The sequence below is a fragment of the Stegostoma tigrinum genome, chromosome 10, assembly GCF_030684315.1.
Source record: "Stegostoma tigrinum isolate sSteTig4 chromosome 10, sSteTig4.hap1, whole genome shotgun sequence".
Taxonomy (NCBI): Eukaryota; Metazoa; Chordata; class Chondrichthyes; order Orectolobiformes; family Stegostomatidae; genus Stegostoma; species Stegostoma tigrinum.
In genome coordinates, this window is record NC_081363.1 from 71,522,872 (window position 1) to 71,546,095 (window position 23,224).

Below are 23,224 nucleotides of genomic sequence, written 5' to 3' on the forward strand. Positions count from 1 at the left end.
AATGGCTGCTACGTACACGTGGGGGTGGGCAATACAGAAATTGATTATCTCCTAGACACAGGAGCCGAATTGACATGCCTCCCTTTGACTGAAGCACCTCATTTACCATTGGATGGAGAGAACAGAACGGTCATCAGTGCTGGTGGGGACAGACTCTGCACGTCAAAGACTGTACCAGCCCCAGTCAGACTGGGCCTTTATGAAATTGTTGTCCCCTTGTGGGTTGGCCCGGTCCAATAGGCACTCTTAGGAATAGATGTCCTCACACAGATAAACTCATCCATCAACTTTAGCGATGGCCGCGTTACCTGGTCCATCTGCCAAATGACCCTTGAAGAATGCCATGACCGTCACATCATGGGCTAAATTAAAGAATGACTGTGGCCATTTGCAGAATGACCTCTCTTACCTTTAAGGGGTCACTCCCCCTTGCACCAAGCACCACATCAGCCCGACCTCTATGGCTGGTGTTATCCTTGTCGTCCAATAGCAGGGGGTCCACCCACAGCTCATCTAATAGTCCCATCTGGGCCGTGAAGATGGCTCCTGGCAATTGACTGTCGACTTTCGTAAAGCTAATCAATGTACAAATCAGAAAGCTCCACTTGTGGCTGACTCCTCCACTATTTTAAAGGTCTTCCGTTATAGAAATGGTTTTTGGTCAGTTCCGCTCACCATTGCGGTACAGCTCTGGTTTGCCTTCACTATTCAGCACCAGCAATATAGCTGCCCCAGGGTTTTCATAGCAGTCTGACTGTTTTTCACATGGCTCTGCAGCAATGTCTGCCAGAGCTCCATCCTATGGACTCTAACAGTTAGAAAATATGTCGATGACATCCTGGTGGCCTCCCCCATAGCAGAGCAACACAAACAGGATCCTCGCACCCTCCTTGACCACTTGCATTCTAGAGGTTACAAAGCCAACCGTAAGAAAGCCCAACCCGTGCAGGATGAGATCATCTATCTGGGACAGAAAATCTCCGGCGTGAAATTATTCTGGACAGAACTGCTGCCATTAGCTCTGCAAAACAGCCCATCACCGTCCAAGACCTAAGATCCTTTTTGAGCCTTTGTAATTTTAATAGATCTTGGATTAACAGTTACTCTCAATCATGCAGCCACTCACTAATCTCCTTCAGGGGTCTAAAGACTCTTGAGACTTGTTATTCCCTCCCACGAACAGTGCTCTACGTTCCAGGTTCTTAGATCTGCTCTATGTTCTGTCCCGGCTTTGGGTATTCCTGACAATGGTCACCCTTTTACTCTCCATGTCCCTGGGCAGGATGGCTGCATGAAGGCCATTCTTACCCAAGAGCACTGTAACAGGGAGTGTCCCATCAGACACTATTATGCTCGCCTGGATCCTGTGGCTCTGGGTTGAGGAAACTGTTTACGGGTTATGGAAGCTACTCATCGTGATGTTAGGGTAACTGCTCTTAAAGTTGGTGGTCAAATGCCCTCACACCTTCTACGCCATGGTCTCCATGAATCTTTCCTCTCATGTTATTGCTGCCCAGTGGACCCAATGGACAGCCTTCTCAGAGGCGTCAAATGTTCACTTGTCCGTGTAACTCCTGCTAATCAGGCCACACTGTTGCCTGTCTGGTTGGATGAAAGGGGGGAGGAGGGGGAGCATGATTGTTTTGAAATATTACATCAGCTTGATGAAGCTGCTAGGGCATCTGAGGAACCCCCACAGAATCCAGACCTGATCCTTTTTAAAGATAGGCCCTCCTTTGTGGCAAATGGGATCCATAGAGCTGGGTGGGGGGTAACAACACTGCATGAAACATTTGCCCAGGGTAGCCTTCCACACGGTACATCAGCACAGCAGACTGAATTAGGAGCTCTGATGGAGTGAGTTTTGAGAAGATTTGTAGCTCAGGTTGAGGTTCTGGATGCGAGTTTGCTCGCCGAGCTGGAAGGTTTGTTTTCAGACGTTTCGTCACCATTCTAGGTAACATCATCAGTGAGCCTCTGGTGAAGCGCTGGTGTTATGTCCCGCTTTCTATTTATCTGTTTAGGCTTCCTTGGTTTGGTGATGTCATTTCCTGTGTTGGCGATGTCATGTCCTGTTCTTTTTCTCAGAGGGTGTTAGATGGGCTCCAAATCAATGTGTTTGTTGATGGAGTTCCGGTTGGAACGCCATGCTTCTGGGAAATCTCGTGCGTGTCTCTGTTTGGCTTGTCCTAGGATGGATGTGTTGTCCCAATCAAAATGGTGTCCTTCCTCATCTGTATGTACTCCTTACAGAAGAGTAGGGACACCATTTTGATTGGGACAACACATCCATCCTAGGACAAGCCAAACAGAGACACACGCGAGAATTCCTAGAAGCATGGCATTCCAACCGGAACTCCATCAACAAACACTTTGATTTGGAGCCCATCTAACACCTTCTGAGAAAAAGAACAGGACATGACATCGCCAATGCAGGAAATGACATCACCACCCCAAGGAAACCTAAACAGATAAATAGAAAGCGGGACATAACACCAGCGCTTCACCAGAAGCTCATTGATGATGTTACCTAGAATGGTGACGAAACGACTGAAAACAAACCTTCCAGCTCAGCGAGCAAACTCACATCCAGCTCTGATGGAGGCATGTAAGCTAGCTGAGGGAAAGACAGCAAACATTTACACAGACTCTAGATATGCTTTTGGAGTGGCCCATGACTTTGGCCCTTATGGCAGAAAAGAGGATTTCTTACACCAACCAAACACCCATTAAAAATGGAAATGAAGTCTGCGACTTACTTGATGCTATTCAGCTACACCAAAAGGTATCAATCCTCAAGTGCAAAGCCCATAGTAAAAGGAACTTTTAAGCTTTTTGAGAAGATTTGTAGCCCGGCTTGTGGATGCTATGTTTTGTTGTTCTGCAGACGTTTCATTACCCTGCTGGGTAACATCATCAGTGCAGCCTCCAATGAAGTGCTGTTCTGTTTTCTCACTTGTTACTTAAACTCTGGTGTCCATTGAGCTGGGTTACCTCACTTCCAGTTTTCCTTTACAGTGGAGTATACACTGGGTCTTGCTCTATGTGTTTGTTGACGGCCTTCTTAGAGGAGGACCAGGACTTGCGGAATTCCTGTGCTTGTCTCTGCTTGGCCTGTCTCATGATCCTGGAGTTGTCCCAATCAAACTGGTGGTTTTCCTTATCCATGTGGATGGAGATGGTTGAGTATTGGTTGTGTCTTTTTATTGCTAGTTGATGTTCATGTACTCTAATGACAAAATTTCTTCCAGTCTGTCCAATGAAATGTTTGTTGCAGTCTTTGCAGGTGATCTTATATATTACGTTGGTCCTGTCCATAGTGGATAACGGGGCTTTGGTTTGGGTTAGCAGTTGGCATAGGGGTTGTGTGCTATTCCAATGCCCAATGGCCATAGAAGTCTTGTGGTCTGTTCAGATGCGTTCTTTATGTAAGGAAGTGTGTCCGGTCGTACAGTATCTTCCTGGCGTCATTATTGTAATAGGCATCTCCCCACCCAGTTTTTTGGGTATCCGTTGTCCTTGAATACTTGGAGGAGGTACTCTTCTTTTTAGCACAGTTCTGTGTTGCTGCCGTGTTGTTGTTGCCCGCTTAAATAGAGTTTTCATGCAACTTCGACTGTGGGTGTTTGGTGGTTGCTGTTGAAATTCAGTATTTGGTTCGTGTGTAAGGCTTTCTTGTGAATCTTTGTTAGGACGTCCCGTTGGTCCTACGTTCCACCATGACATCAAGGAATGGGAGCTGTCTGTCTCTTCCTTGGTGAATGTGATCCCAGTGACAGTGTTGCTTATTGGTTCATGTGTCTCCTCTAGTTTGGTCCATTTAATAGTTACGAAGGTGTTGTCCATGTGTCATATCTATAGTTTCAGTTGCATTAGTGGAAGGACCATGCTTTCAAGTCTCTGCATCACCGCTTCAGCTATTAGTCCGGAAGAACTTCATGGAGACCTAGGTCAATGCCTTTGCAGATCACGCAGTCAAGAATGCTGCTGTCCATTTCCCTGGAGAACCATTGATAGGAACAGTGCTAACAGCAGTTATAAGTCACAAGATTTGAAAACCATGGAGGAGCAGTGCTCTCGGGAGGAGAAATGGACATGAGTTGACAATGGACTCAAGTTAAGTGTGGATGGGATTTGAAGGCAAAGAGAAATCCATAAACCAGTAACACCTCAAGCACTGTTGCCCTTTTTGGCACAGCAAATCCACTCATGGGGACATTTATGGCCTCTCCAGATGACGGGTAGGTTCTAGAGAAGTTGGTGGGGTAAGGTATTTAAGAAGTATGCCCAGTTGGTAGTGGGCAACCTCCTGAACTGTCAGAGAAACAACCCTGGACATACCACCCTGATCCCTCAATTAAAATCCCCAGCCCTGGTTGGCCCATTTCAGCATTTACCGGTTGACTGCATATCCCTGCCCAAATGTCAGGGGTAATTGTTTTAAATTCTCAAGGTGGATGGATGCTGCGCCTGACGAAGAGCCACTGCCACTGCACCACTAAGGGCTTAGGTAGGGGTTACGTATCCCGATGGGGACTCCCTAGCACAATTAATTCAGATCAGGGTACCCATTTCACAGGTCCGGTTTGCCCGGAAGTCTGCAGATTATTCGGAATCAAGTTGGAACTACACTGCTCCAACTACATTCAATCTTCGGGACAGGTTGAAAGAACCAATAGAAAACTCAAAGAAGTTCACGAAGTACCATCAGGATGGTTTACTGTGGCTCAAGCCTTACCCTTAGTTCAATGCAGCATGTGTGCAACCCCTAACAGAACTACAAGCTTGAGGTAATCACAGGACGACCTATGTCCCTGCCCAGAACACAGTCTGCAGTACGCAAGTCAGTCACTTACAGAGTAAATCCTTGCTCAAGTGCTGCCGAGTCCTAGCCACATGTCAGTTCTGCTTCCCAACAGGTGGCTGCAGTCTGGGGGTATCTCCCTGATGAAGGACCTGTTATAATCCCCGGCACTTGGGTTTTAAATGAAAATTATATCGACTCTTCATGGAGATAGATGCTAACAGTGTAAAACAACTATAATAAGCTCAATACGCTGCAAAAAAAGACATCTGTTGATCAAATTAAGGAACTGATGACTGTAAAAATGCTGTGTACACAAGTAAAAACCGAAACAACTGTGGATGGTGGTTGATCAAATTAAGGAACTGATGACTGTAAAAATGTTGTGTACACAAGTAAAAACCGAAACAACTGTGGATGGTGTAAATCAGGAACAAAAATGAAGTTGCTGGAAAAGCTCAGCAGGGCTGGCAGCATCTGTAAAGAGAAAATCAGAGTTAATATTTAAGGTCCGGTGACCCTTCCTCAAGACTGAAACTTTATTCTCAGGTTAAAAGAGTTGAGATTCTGAGGGTGGGGTGAACAGAGTGCAGAGACAGTCATGATTTTTAGTACCCCTCAGCCACTCCTGCCCTGAACCTACTACTTTGGATTAAACATGGTCCATGTCAATGACAGCTGACTACAGTGCCAACAGGAACAAGGGCTAATAGGTCCTGTATTTATCAATTCTGTAGTTGTCCCTTAATTAGTTGAATCCACTTCCTGTCAAGAGGCCTATCCAACTCTGAGATCCCTTTTTTCGTAAATGGCTTGGAATCAGCACTGTGTTGGGGAATCTGTACAGAGGGTGACAGTGCCAAAATGGCATCCCCAGCTGTTTCCAATCCTGGAGACTAACTATTTAAAAATTGCAGTCCAGGTCTTTGTCGAGTCTGAATCATTGACTAACAAGGCAAAGGAATTAGTGGTAAGCCTATGGAGTTTATGGTGCAGCCTGAAAAATATATCACACCAATCTTTCAAATTTTGGCTTCAGGAATTTGTGATTTATAAAAGGCTCAATGTTGGACAAGCAATATAAGACAACAGAGGCAGTGGTGAAGTTGAAAAATCTGGATTTGTACGGATTACCGTTGGCACCGTACATATTTAACCTGACTTGATGTCTTTGCGTGATGTAGCCAAGCATCTCACTAAGGATGAGATTAGAACCAAGTTGGATCTTTAGAACTCTGGATGCAGCAGTACAAGGGGAAAGAAAAGGCGCCATTACTGAAGATGTTTGTTTGTCTTTAATTTGTCATACAATGTGTACCTCATCTAGCATTTATTGCCCATCCCTGATTGCCACAGTTAAGAGACAATCACATCGGAGTCAAATGTAACTTGCTTTGGAGGATGTGGAGAGCTTGACGGACATCTGGAATACTGTGATCAGTTTTGGTTTTGTTATTAGTTTTGCAAGAAATGCATCCTGGCAGGCAACTGACAAGATGACATTGATGGTGAAGATGCAGCACTGAAACTCAATCTTGCAGTCATCAGTTCAGAGATAGGAAATTGTATGCAACCAAAATCTGCACATGGTGAGATACTGGGGCATATACAAACAGGTCAAGGGCAAGGTTAGGTCTAAGTGCCAATTCATCAGAAGATGAGGTCACCATGGAGTTCTCATGGACAAATCAGACGATGAAGCCTACAGAAGAAGGGTTTATGGGTAAGTACAATGAAATTTTTGATGCACTGGAAAGTAAGCCAGAAAACCTGCAGTTCGTGTTATGGAGCACAAAGGAATTTGGCATCAACTTGGAACATGGCCTTAGGGTCCCTCTTCTTCAGCATAGAAATGATACCTGTTCTAGCTGTGTTGTTCTCCATCACATCGAAAAGCCCCAGCGGCACAGTCGCTCTGTCGTTAGCAATGTTGCCTCAGTGCCAGGGACCCAGGTTTGATTCCACTCTCAGGCAACTGTCTGTGGAGTTGCACTTTCTCCTATGAGTGTAGGGGTTTCCTCCCACAGGTCAAAGGTGTGCAGGCTAGGCGGATTGGCTATGCTAAATTGCTCCTAATGTTCAGTAATGTGTAGATTAGGAGGGTTTTAGGGGGATGGGTCTGGGTGGGATGCTCTGAGGGTCAGTATAGACCCTTGGGCTGAAGGGCCGGTTTTCACACTGTAGGGATTCTATGATTCTCTATGAAATTGGATTGATAAATAGCGTAGGTTAAAATTACTTGAAAACCTTGAATAGGTTTGGTTAACAAGCAGACAACTTGCAGCTAGAGCAACTTATGTACTCACGCTTAGTCTAGCATTCTGCCGCTTGGATTCGTTATGGGTGCATTGTTTAATAATCTGTGCATCGTGGGTTTTGCTGGCTGGCCAGCATTTGTTGCCTGCCCCAAACTGTCCTCGAGAAGGTGGAATAAGCTACTTTCTTGAACTGCTGCAGTCCACCTGCCTACATTGCACTTAGTTCCAGGATCTTAACCCAGTAATAGTGAAGCAATGACAATACATTTCCAAGTCAGGATGGTGAGTGACTTGGAGGAGAAGTTGAAGGTGATGGTATTCTCCTGTATCTGCTGCTGCTCCTCACCTAATAACGAACTGGTCATGGATTTGGAAGGTGCTGTCCTAATTTGTGCCTTGTAGATGGAAGACAGGCCTTGGACAGTGAGCTGCTTGCTGCAGTATTCCTAGTGTTATTTCAATATGCCAATGTTCTGCTCTATCACATTTGATGTGGCTTCATTTGATGTGCACTGCTTATACTTGTGGGTACTGTACTCTCACGTTAGCAATTAAGTGACTAAATTCAGCCTTTTGCACTCAACAGCCATCCTTTAATTTGATGTAACTAGCGCATTCATGTCTAGCGAAAAAAGCAACTGGTTTCTACAGAAGCCTTGCAGTCAAAAGTCTTTTTTTGGCACCAACCACACCCTGAAGCCTTCTGTCAGTTTAAACAGCTATAAAAAAAACACTTGTGGAACTGAAAGTCACTACCAAAGAAATCAACAATTGACCTGTGACCAGCTGATGATCCCACAGGTGGGGTATGCTTCCTGCTCCCGAACTGCATAACCCAAGCCGAAGGGCCTGTACTGCACTGTCATGTTCTATGTTCCAACAAGGCATTAACTGGAGCACTGTGCCCCAAAATGGCAGTACTGGTTTTAAATCCAAGCTGCACAGCGTGATTTTTTTTTCCACAGCTCCTACAGTGTGCACTAGGCATCGAGAAACAGAGTCATATACACTCAGAACATCAGCTCTCTCTCCATGGATGCTGTCCGACCCACTGTGATTTCCAGCACTTCTTGTTTTCAATGCAAATTCCAGCATCTGCTCCTGCAGAAAGTACCATAGTGGCCTACACTAAAGTGGGACAGGCAATAGGGTTACCACCTCTAACTATTCAGGAAACAACTGCTTGTCACTCAAGAGGCGAGGATTTCTCTGCCTAAATACACCTCCCTGTGAAGGTCACGACCACTCCCTCCTCCCTACACTCCGCCACATCCTGCCGCTCTTTGAATGCGCGAGCTGATCTCGCGAGAGTTGGCCGTTGTTTTGTTGTGGCTGTTGTGGGGAGAAGGGGAGGCCGTGAGGTCATTAGGCAGTGACGGTTGCAGCCTCGAGCCCGTCCTTGGGAGGGGAGGGGGTGTTTGAATCGTATCGAGACTAACGGCTCTGGGATGTGCGCGGACTGCGTTCAGAAGGAGTATCCCGAGCGGGTAAGTGAGTAGTTCTGGTCAGAGTGAAGTGGGTGGAAGAAAGGGAAGATGTGGTATTAATGCGACTCAGCGCACTGAAGTAAGCTGTTCGGCCCCTCGTCTCCTTTCTGGATGCGGCTAAGCTCCATTCCCCCGCCCCCCCATCCAGTCGTTACTCCCCACGCCCCCCCTCTCTCTCTCTCTATACCCCTCTACCCCAGCCCTTACCCGCCCCCCCCGTTATTTCAGATATGTTGAGGGTTCCTGCTCCACCTTGTTCAGCCATTGAGTGAAGAATGACTTAATGGCCCATATCCTCAAATGACTTGTGGGACTCTCTCAGCCCAAATATGTCCCACGTTCAAGAAGAAGCATGCCTGGCGAAGTTGGTCATCTCATCGCAGATAGGCCCAAGTGGCGACCAATAGCGAAAGGGGTGCATGGAAAGCCAAGCATCCCAATTTCTTAGTTCAGTAAATACTAGCTGCGATGGGCTGCGGATGCAGCAAAGATTAGACATTGTCAATGTCTCGATGGAAGGGAGTCACCCTGTGTTCCAAGTGACCGTGTGACAGGAAGTATTCCGTTACACTGCCTTGCTTCTGTAGTTTAAACAAGTGGATAAACTGCACAGAAATGAACTTAAGACACAATACCTTGATTCTATTTAAGTTGTAGTCTTGTTAAGTTGATGTTTACTGCAACATCCGTTGCAGTCATGTGTCATCCTACTCGACATTTGTAGTAAGACCAAAAGAACTGTGGATGCTGTAAATCGGGAACAAAAACAAAATTGCTGTAAAAGCACTGAGAAGGGGTCACCAGACCTGAAAAGTTAACTCTGTTTTCTCCTCCACAGGTGCTGCCAGACCTGCTGAGCTTTTCCAGCAACTTTTTGTTCGTTTGTAGTAAGACCACTTTGTTTGATTTCCTTGGTTTGTTTTCAAAGCTTTGCTGACCTTTTCTCTTACTTAAAAAAATGTAGAGCTGAGTATGTTTAAATATGCATATGACCTCTGTCAGTTACTCTTTGGATTTCATTTCCAATCGTTTTCTTGAAGCTAGTATCTGTTTGATGGATATGTAAATTAAAAGGCATCAATTCTAAGATGGGTGCCATGGTGCTGTAGTTGGTCAGCAGTTCTTTCTTAAAATAGAATTCCAATTTCTCCTGCTTTGTGGTGGGAAGAAACTTTTCTTGCAATTTGTTTCTTCCTATACTGATGTTGAATCCTTGTAGTGATTGGATTTTATGGTTCAGTTCTCTATTAATATGTGAGCCTTCACAGGCAATTTGGTGATGTACACCAGTTATTATCTGATGGCTATTCAGTGCTACATCCAGCAACATTGTGGTATGGGAACTTGGGCTGACATCCCTACCTCGATTCGGTGCTGATTTAACAAATCCTTTGCCTTATTTGGTGTTAAGAAACTGAACCAAGAAGAGAGATTGGTGTTCAGACTGTACTTGGCTGTAATGCTCTTTATTTTGGTTGACTCAAAAGAAAATGGCTCACTCGATTGGTGCCACATCAACAAACATCCACTCCCTCTACTACTGAAGCTCAGCAGCAGCAACAGTATGTATTATTTACAACATGCACTGCAGAAATTGACCAGACAACCTCATACAGAATTTTCCAAGCCCATGATCACATCCATCTGGAAGGAGAGAAACCCTCACTTCCACAGCAACCACCCTAACATTCACAAACAAAGCTGCAGTAAGACACTATTTAAATGGACCAGGACGCACCGCCACACTCCAGAACTACTCAGTAAAGAGGAAGACCACTGATACAAAATCCTTGCTGTAAACAGATATCCCCACAACTTCATTCGCAGATGTCTGCTAAACAGACAACAACAGGAGCGCACAGTACTCCCTAACACACTGGCCACTCTCCCTACGTCAAGAACATATCAGAACTGACAACAAGACTGCTAGGAATGATGGTAGCTCACAGCCACTCTGACAAACACTTAAAAGGATTAATGACCCCATTCCCACAACAGGCAGAACCAACGTGGTTTACAAGATACCATGCAACAACCACCACAAGCATTACATTGGACAGACAGGAAGGAAACTAGCCATCAGAATATATGAACATCAGCTAGCAGCAAAGTGGCACAATGAACTCTTATTATCAGTACACTCAGACAACGAAGACCATCAGTTTAACTGGGGCAAGGTAACCACAGTAGCCCAAGCCAAACATAGATACACACAGGAATTCCTAGCAGTACAGTTCTCCACCCATAATGCTATCAACAAACCCATAGAATTGAACCCCATGTACAAACCCATACAGATCAAGCCTGGAAATAACACCATGCACCACAATGGACCAGACAGTGTAACTTCCAAGTGGAGTAGAACAATATTGATTCATTTGATGCTCCACTGTGATGTCACTTAGCGTGGTGACAAAACAACTGAATGAGAATAAGCTAGCTAGGTGAGCAAGTCAACAATCTCCCACACAACCAAGCTACAAATCTCTACCAAAACTTTAAAAGTTCCCCTCCAAGCCCCTCACCATCCTGACTTTGAAATATATCGCCATTCCTTCGCTGTCACTGGGTCCAAGTCCTGGAATTCTCTCTCCGACAGCATTGTGGGTCAACCAATAGCAAGTGGATTGCAGCAGTTCAAGAAGGTAGCTCACTGCCACTTTCTCAAAGAGGATGTGCAGTAGATGCTGGCCAGCCAATAATGCCCACATTCCATGAACAAATAAAAAAATCCAGATTATTTCATTCAAGTATTTTTAACAGTTACACATTAGGAATGTATATGGACTGAAAATCTCTCTCTGGGGAGTTGTTAGACAGCTTTTTCATCCAGAGGACTACAGAACTCCTATGCCATGAAAGTCACTCTGAGGGTCGTAGCTGAGACAATCTGAGCAGAGATGGGTCTCAGCGTAAGACTCTTGCAGCCTGAACACCTAAATCCCTTTGCACCTTGGAATTTTCCAATCATTCATCAATTAAGTAAGGCTGCTCCCCGTGAAGGTGACTCATTTGAAATTTTATTCCTCATCAGGGGAGACGATGGCCTAGTGATATTATTGCTGGATTGTTAATCCAGAGACCCAGAAAACTTTCTGGGGACATGGGTTCAAATCCCACCAAGGCAGATGGTAGAATTTGAATTCAATAAGATATCTGGAATTAAGAATCTAATGACCATGAATCCATTGTCAGTTGTCAGAAAAACCCATCTGGTTCACTAATATCTTGTCGAGAAGGAAACTGTTATTCTTACTTGGTCTGGCCTACATGTGACCCCCAGACACACAGCAATGTGGTTGACTCTGAATTACCTTCTGAGAAATTAAGGATGGGCAATAAATGCTGCCTAGCCAGTGATACCCTCATCCTCGTAATGAATTTTAAAAAAAGAACAGAAATTGGTAAACTTGCTTTGTAAGATTGGAAAGTAGAGAAAGGAATGTGTGGTGTAGCATAATCGACTGATCATCTTCTGCACTCTAACGGTTTAGATTACCTACAGTGTGGAAACAGGCCCTTCGGCCCAACAAGTCCACACCGCCCCTTGAAGCATCCCTCTCAGACCCATCCCCCTATAACCCACACCCCCCCTGAACAATACGGGCAATTTAGCATAGCCAATCCACCTAACCTGCACATCTTTGGACTGTGGGAGAAAACCAGGGTACCCGGAGGAAACCCACGCAGATATGGGGAGGATATGCAAACTTCACACAGGCAGTCGCCCATGGCTGGAATTGAACCCGGGTCCCTGGTGCTGTGAGGCTGCAGTGCTAACCACTGAGCCATCGTGCCGCCCTGTGATGTGGTTTCACCAATGCCCTATATACCTGAAGCGTAAGCTTTTTACTTTTATGCTGAATTCCTGTTATAATATAGGTTACTATCATTAGCCTCTTCGTTACTTGCTGTGTGTACGTACTTAAATTTTGTGGTTCATATACCAGAATACCTAAATCACTTTTTGTATCTTGGGATTCCACAGTCATTCTCCAGTTAAGTAAGATTACTTCCTGTGGTGGTGACTATTTTGATATTATATTTCATCTGGCATTTTATGCTATGCCCCATCTTTGTCCACTCACTTGTACTGCCCATATCCATCTACAACTTACTAATACCTACCTTGGTGGTGTTAGTGAAGTTAGCTACCATGCATTTGCTCCTCTCATCTAAGAAAAGTTTGAGATAGGTGATTTATTGCAGTAAATTTTTAAATGTAATGGTGTGTTGCAAAGTTTCTACTTGTAGGGTGCTCAGAATAGCATATTAGTTGCTGACTTAGACCTGACTCTCTCTTATTGAATGTTGGTTGAGGGCAGAATGCAGTATGATTGAGGTGATCTGTGTAGTAAACAGCTTTCAGGCTGCAGTTAACACCTGATTTTGTTTCCTTTGTAAGTTGTTTGAGGGATGCTCCTCTCAATGAAGTCTTGCGTCAGGATGAGTACAATTTCAATTGAAAGAAAGATCGCTGCATAAAATGCAGACTATGACATTTCTTTCAAATAATGTCATAAAAAGTTTGAATTTCCCTTTGTAATTTACAGTGATGCCTGAACTGCATGTCATGCAACCAAGGTATCAACTTACCTGATTTTTTAATCAGGTTGTTTCAGGAGGGTATCTTCCCCAGCTGTATGATAATTCTATCTCGAGCCTGTGCATCAGTCTATGGTATGTTTAAAACAGCGAGCAGCCAGAGAATTCCAGTGCTATACCTGTGGGTAACATTGTCAAATAACATTTAGGTATCAAATTGGTCTTGTGCTTTTGATATTAACATAATTTTATCTTGAACTAATGTGATGAACGTGGAAGTCATAAGTCTTCAATAGAAGTCTGTTTCTAAAAAGAAAGTTAAACATGTAAGGTTATATCACAAGGAATCTGGGGAAGCCAGCCAATTGGATACAAAATTGGCTTGAAGATGGGAAACAGGGTGGTGTTAGAGGGTTGTGCTTCAGACTGGAACCATGTGACCAGTGTTGTGCCGCAAAGATTGGTGCTGGTTCCATTGTTTTTCATCTTTTATATAAATGACTGGGATCTGAATTTCTGAAGAAGGGCCTAGACCTGAAACGTAAGCCTTCCTGCTCCTCTGATGCTGCTTGGCCTGCTGTGTTCATTCAGCTCTACACCTTGTTATCTCTGGATCTGAATGTAGCAAGCATGGTTACTAATTTTGCAGATCACACCAAAATGGTTGGTGTCATGGAAAGTGAATCAAGTCGCTTCAGATTACAATTCGACCTTGATCAGATGGGTTCGTGGGCCGAAGAGTGGTGGGTGGAGTTTAACTTGGATAAATGGGAGGTGTTTCATTTTGGTAAGGCAAATTGGGGCAGGACATGTAAAGTTAATGATAGGCCCTTGGGGAGTGTTGCCGAGCAAGAGACGTGGGGTGCATAGTTCCTTGAAGTGGTGTAACAGGCAGACAGGGTGGTGAAGAAGGTAGTTATTTTGCTTGCCTTCATTGGTCAGAATGTTGAGTAAAGGAGTTGGGACACTGATAAGGTAGAAGATATTAGTAAGGCCACTTTTAGGATATCCTGTTTAATTCTGGTCTCCCGGCTGTAGGAAAGATGTTAAACTTTAACGGGTGCAGAAAAGATTTACAAGGATGTTGCCAGGACTGGATAGTTTAGGTTATAGGGAGAGGTTGAATAGTTGGGAGCTTTTTTCCCTTGAGCATTGGAGGCTGAGGAATGACTTTATAGGGGTTAACAAAATCATGAATGGCATGGTTAGGATGAATAACCGAGGTCATTTTCTCAGGGTAGGGGAGTCCAAAACTAGAGGGCATGGGTTTAAGGTGAGAGAGGAAAGATTTGAAAAGGACCCTGAAGGGTAACTTTCATGCAGAGGGTGCCAGAGGATGTGGTGAAAGCAGGTAGAATTGCAATATCTGAAAAGCACCTGGATGAATAGGAAGGGTTTAAAGGGATGTAGGCCAAATGCCGGCAAATGGGATCAGTTCAGATTAGGATGTCTTGTCAGCGTGGGTGAGTTGAATCAAAAGGTCTGTTTCTGTGCTATATGACTTTATTTACAGGGATAGTTTCAGATGCAGCAGATTGTAGTTGGAAATTCTTGTAAGTGGTTTATGATGTAACTTGGAACTCCACTTGTTTATACTTCAGTTCATCCAAAACCGTCCATATCATAGAATCCCTATAGTGCAGGTGGAGGGCATTCATTCCATTGAGTCTGCACCCAGCATGACTAATCCACCTAGCCTGCTTATCCTTCAACACTACAGGGTAAGTTAGCATGGCTAACCCATCTAACTTGCACATGTTTGGACTGTGGGAGGAAACTGGAAATTGAAATCCAGTGGCAAGCTATGCAGACACAGGGAGAACAAGAAAACTCCACAAAGTCAGTCAAAGTTAGAGTTGAACCCAGGTCTTCTGGCCAGAGATAATGGGAACTTCAGATGCCGGAGAATCCAAGATAACAAAGTTTGGAGCTGGATGAACACAGCAGGCCGAGCAGCATCTCAGGAGCACAAAAACTGACGTTTTGGGCCTAGACCCACCACTGTGCTGCCATGCTGCACTTTTTCTTTCCCTGAAACACACGATAAAAGGATATCCAAGCTCAGTCCAAGTGTTGTTGTCACTGCTCTGCTTGCTGATGTATATTCCTTCGTATTTTGTCGATTCCCTCATGAAAAAACCCATTCTTGTTTTCTTTGTTCTTGCAACTACCTCTCCCTATCACTACAGCCTCCTTCCACCTGTAAACTACATCACTCCACTCCTCAAATGCCATTCTCAGGTTTTCTTTGACCTGCAGTTGATAGGCATACCTTCAGCTGCATAGAACGTCTATTCTGATTCTCTCATTCAACCTGCTCCACCTCTCCAACCTTGCCAGTGTTGCCTTTGTTATGTGAATGAATTAAAACAAAACTGTGTACCAACTCCAAGACCTTAAGAAATGATGCACTAGCTGAAATTAACCAGCGATCTTGTAATGTATTAAAATTACCGTCTCGCCTTTCTGTATTCTGTTTATAAAGCCACAGATTCTGTTAGCTTTTTTTTAAACAACTTTACCCATCTTGCTATGCTCAAAGATTTGCCCATGGAAACCTCCAAGGTATTGCTTTTCCTTTAAAATTGCAGCACTTGAATTTATTTTCTCATATTGATGTTAGCCTTTGAGCAAATAGCCTAATATCATAGATAATAGGGACTGCAGCTGCTGGAGAATCCAAGATAACACAGTGTGAAGCTGGATGAACACAGCAGGCCAAGCAGCATCTCACGAGCACAAAAGCTGACATTTCGGGCCTAGACCCTTCAGAGGGTCTCTGATGAAGGGTCTAGGCCCGAAATGTCAGCTTTTGTGCTCCTGAGATGCTGCTTGGCCTGCTGTGTTCATCCAGCTTCACACTTTGTTAGCCTAATATCATAGGTTCTCCTTCTCAACTCTTTACTGTACCAAAATCATGCTTAGTGTCTGTTGTGCAGTTTATAGACTTAAATTCTACATTATAAGTCTCTAAATCATTCATTGGGAAAACTTTTTTCGTATCTTTAACCTACTTTTAGGTTCAAATCTATTATAGCTGCTTTTGGAATTGGACTGCCAATGACCTGGAAATGGGCCATCACTGATTGGGACACTAGACATATTGGAAGCAAGGAAGTTCATGTGTGAATCCACTTTTATTTCTTATTCATATACAGGGTAACACTTGCTTGGAGAATGGATCTTTTCTGTTAAATTATGTGGGTTGTGCTGAGTGCAGTAAAAGAGACTTTGTCCTCATTATGAATCGAACCCAGGATGATGACGACGGAGAAGAAATTGTTACATATGACCGTAAGTTATTGACTATGGACTTCAAATAATACAACATATGAAATTGGCAAGTGTTATGCATGTTGAAGAGTGCAATCGTTCCCCAAACTGGTGAAAATGATTTTCAATCTGTGGACAAATGGCTGAAACAAAACATGGAAACATGAAAATCCTCCATCTTTAATGCAGTAAGATGGAAACATTCAGATATGTATTTTCTGTATGGGGTGAAGTGAGTTTGGACTATAGTTCCAGATATTTTGGCTGTTAATTGATATATTAATAAATGTCATGTTATTTGAATCTTCAATAACTTGTCTGCTTTGAATTGTTCTTGCAGATTTTCCCAGTTTTGTTCTTTTCCCAGTTTTATCCCTTTGCTATTTAGATGCAGAGAGGAGAGATTAGAATCACTGGCTAGCGTATGTGGTAGTGAAATAATTGAATGCCAAGCGCATTATTTACATATAATTATTTTTCACTGGCACTCAGTAAACATGTAGTGCTTTCTAACTGTCATTTAACCTTTCAATGCGTCATCAGCTGCCATTGGGAAAAATTCTGAAAATAAACTCATGTCAATAAAGTTCCAAGCAAGTAATGTACAGTATACAAAGTGATTTTAAGGCACTAGTTTTCTCCTGGGGTTTCAAGTGACATTTATTTGCCACTTAAGGTTTACTTTGAAGCTTTATGTTATAATGATCTCTTGGGTATCTACTATTATTGGTATACTGTGCTTTCAGTATAACGTCATTTCTGAACTAGGTCCATTTGCTGCATTCTTTACTATAATCTGTGTTCCATTATCTCTTGTAGATGTCTGTCAAAATTGCCACCATATTATAGCACAACATGAGTACACATTCACTGTTGTTGATGATTACCAGGTAAGGGCAATTCAGTAATTTTTTTTATTTTTAAGCTATAATTCTCAAAATAATTTCAAGTCTACCACATGCAGTGCTGTTGTTTAGTTTCTTCAAGGTTGTGGTTTTGTTTCAGTTTCATTCTCAAATTGACAAAGCTTGCAAGGTTAGGCAGCCTTGCTTCACTGAGTTTCCTTCTCCATAGAGCTTTTAAGCTGGCTTAAATGCATTTAAATCCAGCTAGCTGCTGATGTCTTTCCACGTTCTTTATTGTCCTGTTGTGATTTTTTTTATATAATTGACCAAAATATATTGATATAAGTAAGCCTGGCTTTGTACTTGAGAACAATACTTTAGAACATAGAACATAGAAAAGTACAGCACAGTACAGGCCCTTCGGCCCACTATGTTGTGCCGTGGAATAATCCTAATCCAAAAATAAAATAACCTAAACTACATTCCCCTCAATTCACTGCTGTCCATGTGCATGTCCAGCAGTCGCTTAAATGTGACTAATTGACTCCGCTTCCACGACTACCACTGGCAATCTATTCCATGCGCTCACAACTCTCTGGGTGAAGAACCTCCCTCTGACGTCTCCTCTATACCTTCCTCCTAACACCTTTAAAACTATGACCCCTCGTGGCAGTCAGTCCTGCCCTGGGGAAAAGTCTCTGGCTATCGACTCTATCCATGCCTCTCATTACCTTGTACAGCTCGATCAGGTCACCTCTCTTCCTCCTTCTCTCCAGAAAGAAAAGTCCAAGCTCAGTCAACCTCTCCTCGTAAGACAAGCCCTCCAGTCCAGGCAGCATCCTGGTAAACCTCCTTTGCACCCTCTCCAAAGCCTCCACATCTTTCCTATAATAGGACGACCAGAACTGGACACAATATTCCAAGTGTGGTCTCACCAGGGTTTTGTAGAGCTGCAGCATAACCTCACGGCTCTTAAACTTGTTCCCCCGTTAATGAAAGCTAAAACACCATAATGCTTCCTGCCAAGTCTTTTTCGTGCCCCCTCCTGGCCCTCCTCAGTCCACTCTTGAGCTCCTTCTGAGCAAGCCTGTAATCCTCTAAAGCTGTGCTAGACCCTTGCTTCCGCCACCTTACGTAAGTTGCCTTTTTCTTTTTGACAAGAAGCACCTCTGTTCCTGTAATCCAAGGCTCTTTAATCTTACCCCTTCTTACCTGTCTCAGAGGAACAAATTTATGCATCACTTGCAATAACTGATCCTTAAACAGTCTCCACATGTCTGTTGTGCCCTTTCTGTGGAACAATTGCTCCCAATCTGTACTTCCCAATTTAGTGGGAGCATAATGTAAATTCCAGAGAGTGACAACATATTGTTTGAGGGTGCTTGAAACTTGAGTTTCTCTTCATTTTCGGATTTGAAAGGTCAAAGTGTTCTTAACTTCAGAGTATTGTTGTGTATTGTGAAAGCTGTTGAATACAGAAGTGGGGTTCTTGTGCTTCAGTCATACAGGGCAAAAATGAGAGCGCCTCTGGGTATTATGTATAGTATTTGTCTCCTTATATAAGGAAGGGTGTAAATATGGTTGAAGAGGTTCAGAAAAGGTTTACTGGATTATGAATTGAAGTGGACAGATTGTCTGATGAGAAAAGGGTCGATAGGCTTGGTTTGTCTGGAATTTAGAAGAGCAAGATGCAATTTGATTGAAACATGAGATCTTGAGGGAGGTTGACTGTACATGTGGAAAGGGTGTTTCTTTTTCTGAGTGAATCTTGAGCTTTTGGTCCGTGCTTAAGAATAAAGGGTTGTCCACTTAAGAGAGATGAGAATTTTTTTGCTACAGGGTTGAGAATCTTTTGGAAGTCTCTTCCTGAAAAGGTGGTGCAAGCAGAGTATTTTTAAGGCAGGGATAAATATGTTATTGATAATCCAAAGGTGAACATTTATTGGGGGATAGGTGGGAAGGTGGACTAATCAGATCAGCTGTGATCTAATTGAATGACAGTGTAGGATCAAGGGTCTGATTGGCTTATTCTTCCGAATTCATGTTTTCCCACATAAGGAGAAAGAGATACTTAATTAATAAGGGCACTTGTAAAACTTTTTAGTAGAGCATCAGAATCCTTATATTAGTTACTACACTTTCACTGAACTGAAATTATGTCTTCTTTTTTCCTATGGGGAGGCTTTCAAGTGCTGCTTTTATTTTTAGATTTAATCGACATGCGTCACTTGTTAAGTGCACTAGAACAAATTCCCTCTGGAATTGCCTTTTCTTACAGCTTAATGATACTTTAGTATTTGGCCATTCTGTGATCAACTAAGCGGTAAGTGTTTTCTTCAGGAGTTGACCTACGTGCATTCATTTCTTGTTTTGATTTCATTAGGAGACTCTTGGAAGTCCTGTTTAAAATTTTCAGTTTTGAACTGCATTTCAAAGTAATAATGTTTAACATGTAGTAAGTAATCATATCCTTCCAATGCTAACTATTTCTCTCCTCTTACTCCAGGAGTACACCATGTTGTGTATGCTGTGCGGAAGAGCAGAAGACTCCATCAGTATATTGCCTGATGATCCTCGGCAGATGGCTCCTCTTTTCTGAAAGCTCTGTTTCTGCACAATGCACAACAGACACTTTAGGGAGCACAATATGGCAATTCTAGCTGGAGATTGGATTTTTTGTTGCAATTCTCAACTGCGACCAGATTTTAAATAAAAACAGCTTTTTTTTTAATCAATCACCAAAGGAGATCCATAAATATACTACCCTTTCCAAAATGAATATTGATACGCTTTTATTCTTATGAATGCTGCCAAAACCAGCACTGACCTGTACCCCTTGACTCTTGTAGATTTCAAATGTATAATGTTAGTGATCTTTCGAGTTGAAGCAATTGAGTGCTGTCTGAGCGACATAAGGTGCTTTGCTTCAATTCCATTTACAAAGAGTGATGCAAAACACATCTCTGGCACATTAATATTTTCTTTGTTTCTTGGGAAGACTGAACATCTTGTTTTTGACTCCGCCTCTAACAGATCTGCAGGACAAAATTCTTCTTGGCCTGAATTGTCCATTCAGCACAATACAAGACCAGTAAAAATGTTAGGCATCCGATCAACTGATTTTGACATAAGAACATAGGAGGTAGGTCCAGGAGTAGACAATTCAGTTCTTTGAGCCTGCTTCACCATTTAAAACGATTGTGCCTGATTTCATCTTGTTCTCAAGTCACTTTCCTGACCACATTCCATGACCCTTCAACCAGTACTCATTGAAAATCAGTCTCACTGAACTGCATCCCATCACTTCATACAACTACATCTCTACTTTTATGTTATATTCCTTTAGCAATGAATGCCAAAAATCATTTTCCTTCCTATATTGCATGCTTTTTCACACACAAGGGCACCCAGATGCTTCTGCACCAAGCACTCTTAAAGTTTCTCTCCATTTAGATCATAAGTTCCCTTTCTATTCTTCTGACCAAAATGTGTACTTCACATTTATCCATGTTTAAATGCCGTCTGCCAAAATTTTGGCCCATTCGCCTAACCTATCCATATACATTTATAAATTTCTTATTTCTTCTTCATAACATGAATGGAGAAGCCCACTTTGGTGATCAACCAAATCAATTTAGAGCACTTTAAAATTCAACCGTGGTGATGCAGTGTTTGCTCGAGGCATTGTGAATTCCCGTTTGGATTAAAGTAAAAACATGTTTTATCTCTCCTTCCTCAGACAGCATGAAATTAGTTCAACTTGAAAATTCACTGAAGCTTTATTTCAACTAAGTCACAAGACAGCCTGAAAAATGGTACCTTAATGCTGGTTAAAGGTTGTGTTCGCAAAAATAAATGCAAATTAACCTTCATTTTTCAACAGGGTTGAGATTATTCTTGCTCCTAGAAAATTTCAGTATACTGCATGTGACAAAAATGTACTGAAGTGAACGAGAGTGTTATCCTCTCTTTCAGAATCTACTACTCTGAATATATGTAGCTTGGGGACACAGTCACCTTGCGGCTGTTAGAATGTCGTCTTTAACCTTTTTCGAAGGCTTTAAGTAATCTGTCCTTCATAGAAAATACAAATTTGCATTACAAAGTGCTCCCAGTGCTTAATTTGGATTTTCAAGTGTTTAGAATTTATTACACTGTGTTCACTTCCTTTCTGTTTATTTAGATAACTATGGGCAGAAAGGGTGTCTCACTGAGGTGCAACACTGTCATTTTTATCCATTTGTTTTTCTGTTCAACAAGTCAAAATTGTACCTTCTGCTAAAAGGCATCTTCGCAATCTGAACTGTTTTGAAGTTTATATGCTTTCTGGTGACTGCAGTATTCATCGGAATAAAACCATGTAGTACGGATCACAAAATAGCTTGTTACTGTATTGACAAATACACTCGCAGACCAGTTTTGAACAGATCTGCAAAACTAGGCTGAATCCTCCAGTCTTTCTAACTCTTAGTACATGTCCAAGTGGTTCAGTAGTTTCAACCTATACCTGCAGCAGATGATGCATTTGGTGCAAGAGGTTATTTACTGTTCAACAGACAACTAAGCCAACAGATCCTGAATGAAGTTTTGACTTGTTTGCTGTTTTCTATTATGTTCAAGTTCTTAGGTGCAAACTGTACTGATTTTGTTCCTTTTTCAGCATTGCAGAAAACCAGTTCAATGGATAATTTATTTACATCTGTCAAATTTCTTAGGCAGTGATACTTTTCCAATTCACTTTAAATTTGATTGTTAAAGTAATTTTTTGTAGAGATTGCTGAGTTGGCCGAAATTTAAGTATACAAGTCATCGGGGCACTGTTTACCAGCTTCTTTGCTGCCTTACACTGCCTTATTTCCTGCACTGTATCATCTCATTTTGATTACTGTAAAGATTGATATCGTAAAATGATTTTGTTAATCATCTATAAAATGGAGTTAGTGAAAGATGTTGTTCAACCGAAAGGTTATTCAGCTGCTGTTTTGACTACACCTGGTAGCCATCTGTTAACTAAGGATTGGATCTTTTAAAAATTGTAACAAATTTTAATGTAACATGTTGAATTCTGCTTTGACAACAGAAAAGATATGCTGTTGTATCGTATTTGCATCAATAAATAAAATGTTTCTTCAGTATTTGGGTTGTGGGTGTTTTTGATGCCATGCATGGTTTAATTAGTTAGGTTCATTTTATAAGTGAAGAATGCTGATGTTTAAATAAGCACATGGGGAATTCTGGCAAATATGACCTTGCAGTCAGATGGCTGTTTTGTATTGTATATAAAGGTTGAATAATATAGTTGAGTACAAGTTGCAATCGTGGAAGTAAATTATTGATGAAAACACCAGTCTAAGCAATATGCTTTCACCATTGGATTCATTACTTAATGTCAAATGCTTTCCAAAAAAGCACGCTCACATCATCTTGCAAGCATACAGATGATCAGGTGTAATGAAATGCTGCAGGCACCTTGTGCATGCTATAAAATGCTTTTTTTAAAAAGGCCCAGTTTATGCTCCTTCGTTTTCTTTCTCAATTTTGTAAACGAATGCTTCTGTTTTTCCAGCATCTGCATACATTGTCTAGCTGCGAAGGTCGGATTATAAATTGTTCTGCTTAATGAATGTTAACAACAGATTCCTTCCAGTTTTTATCCTCAATTAGCTGCTGTACCAAGTTCCTCATTAAAAGCCAGCATGTTACCATCGAGTGGACAGTTGATTTTGTGTACTGCTTGAGAGTGGGATTCAGAACTGTCTTTAAATTTCCACGATAACTTTCCAAAAATGACCAAATCTCATTTTAAGCCTCAAGGATTGGCGAAGAGATTTACTAATGGCAACTCACTGCTTTGATAGTTGAAACATTTAAAAATAACTTTTGTTAATAGAAAATACTTTGAAATATCTTTTGTGCTTTGGTTGCGAGAGATAGGAAATGGTTATCAGTTACTAATGTTGCCTAGTGGTTTGCAAGGGTCAAGGTGGAATAGATCTGCCAAAAATCTAACTT

At 42.3% G+C, this 23,224-nt stretch overlaps 1 protein-coding gene across 1 annotated transcript; it reads left to right on the forward strand.

Moving 5' to 3' along the window:
- The first annotated feature begins 8,362 nt into the window (after nucleotides 1-8,362).
- Nucleotides 8,363-22,347, forward strand: churc1 (churchill domain containing 1). The gene is made up of 4 exons (XM_048537924.2): nucleotides 8,363-8,549; nucleotides 16,253-16,388; nucleotides 17,187-17,257; nucleotides 19,719-22,347. Exons 1-4 carry the CDS (start codon nucleotides 8,511-8,513, stop codon nucleotides 19,809-19,811), a joined length of 339 nt encoding a protein of 112 aa, XP_048393881.1. The 5' UTR covers nucleotides 8,363-8,510; the 3' UTR covers nucleotides 19,812-22,347.
- Nucleotides 22,348-23,224: the final 877 nt, after the last annotated feature.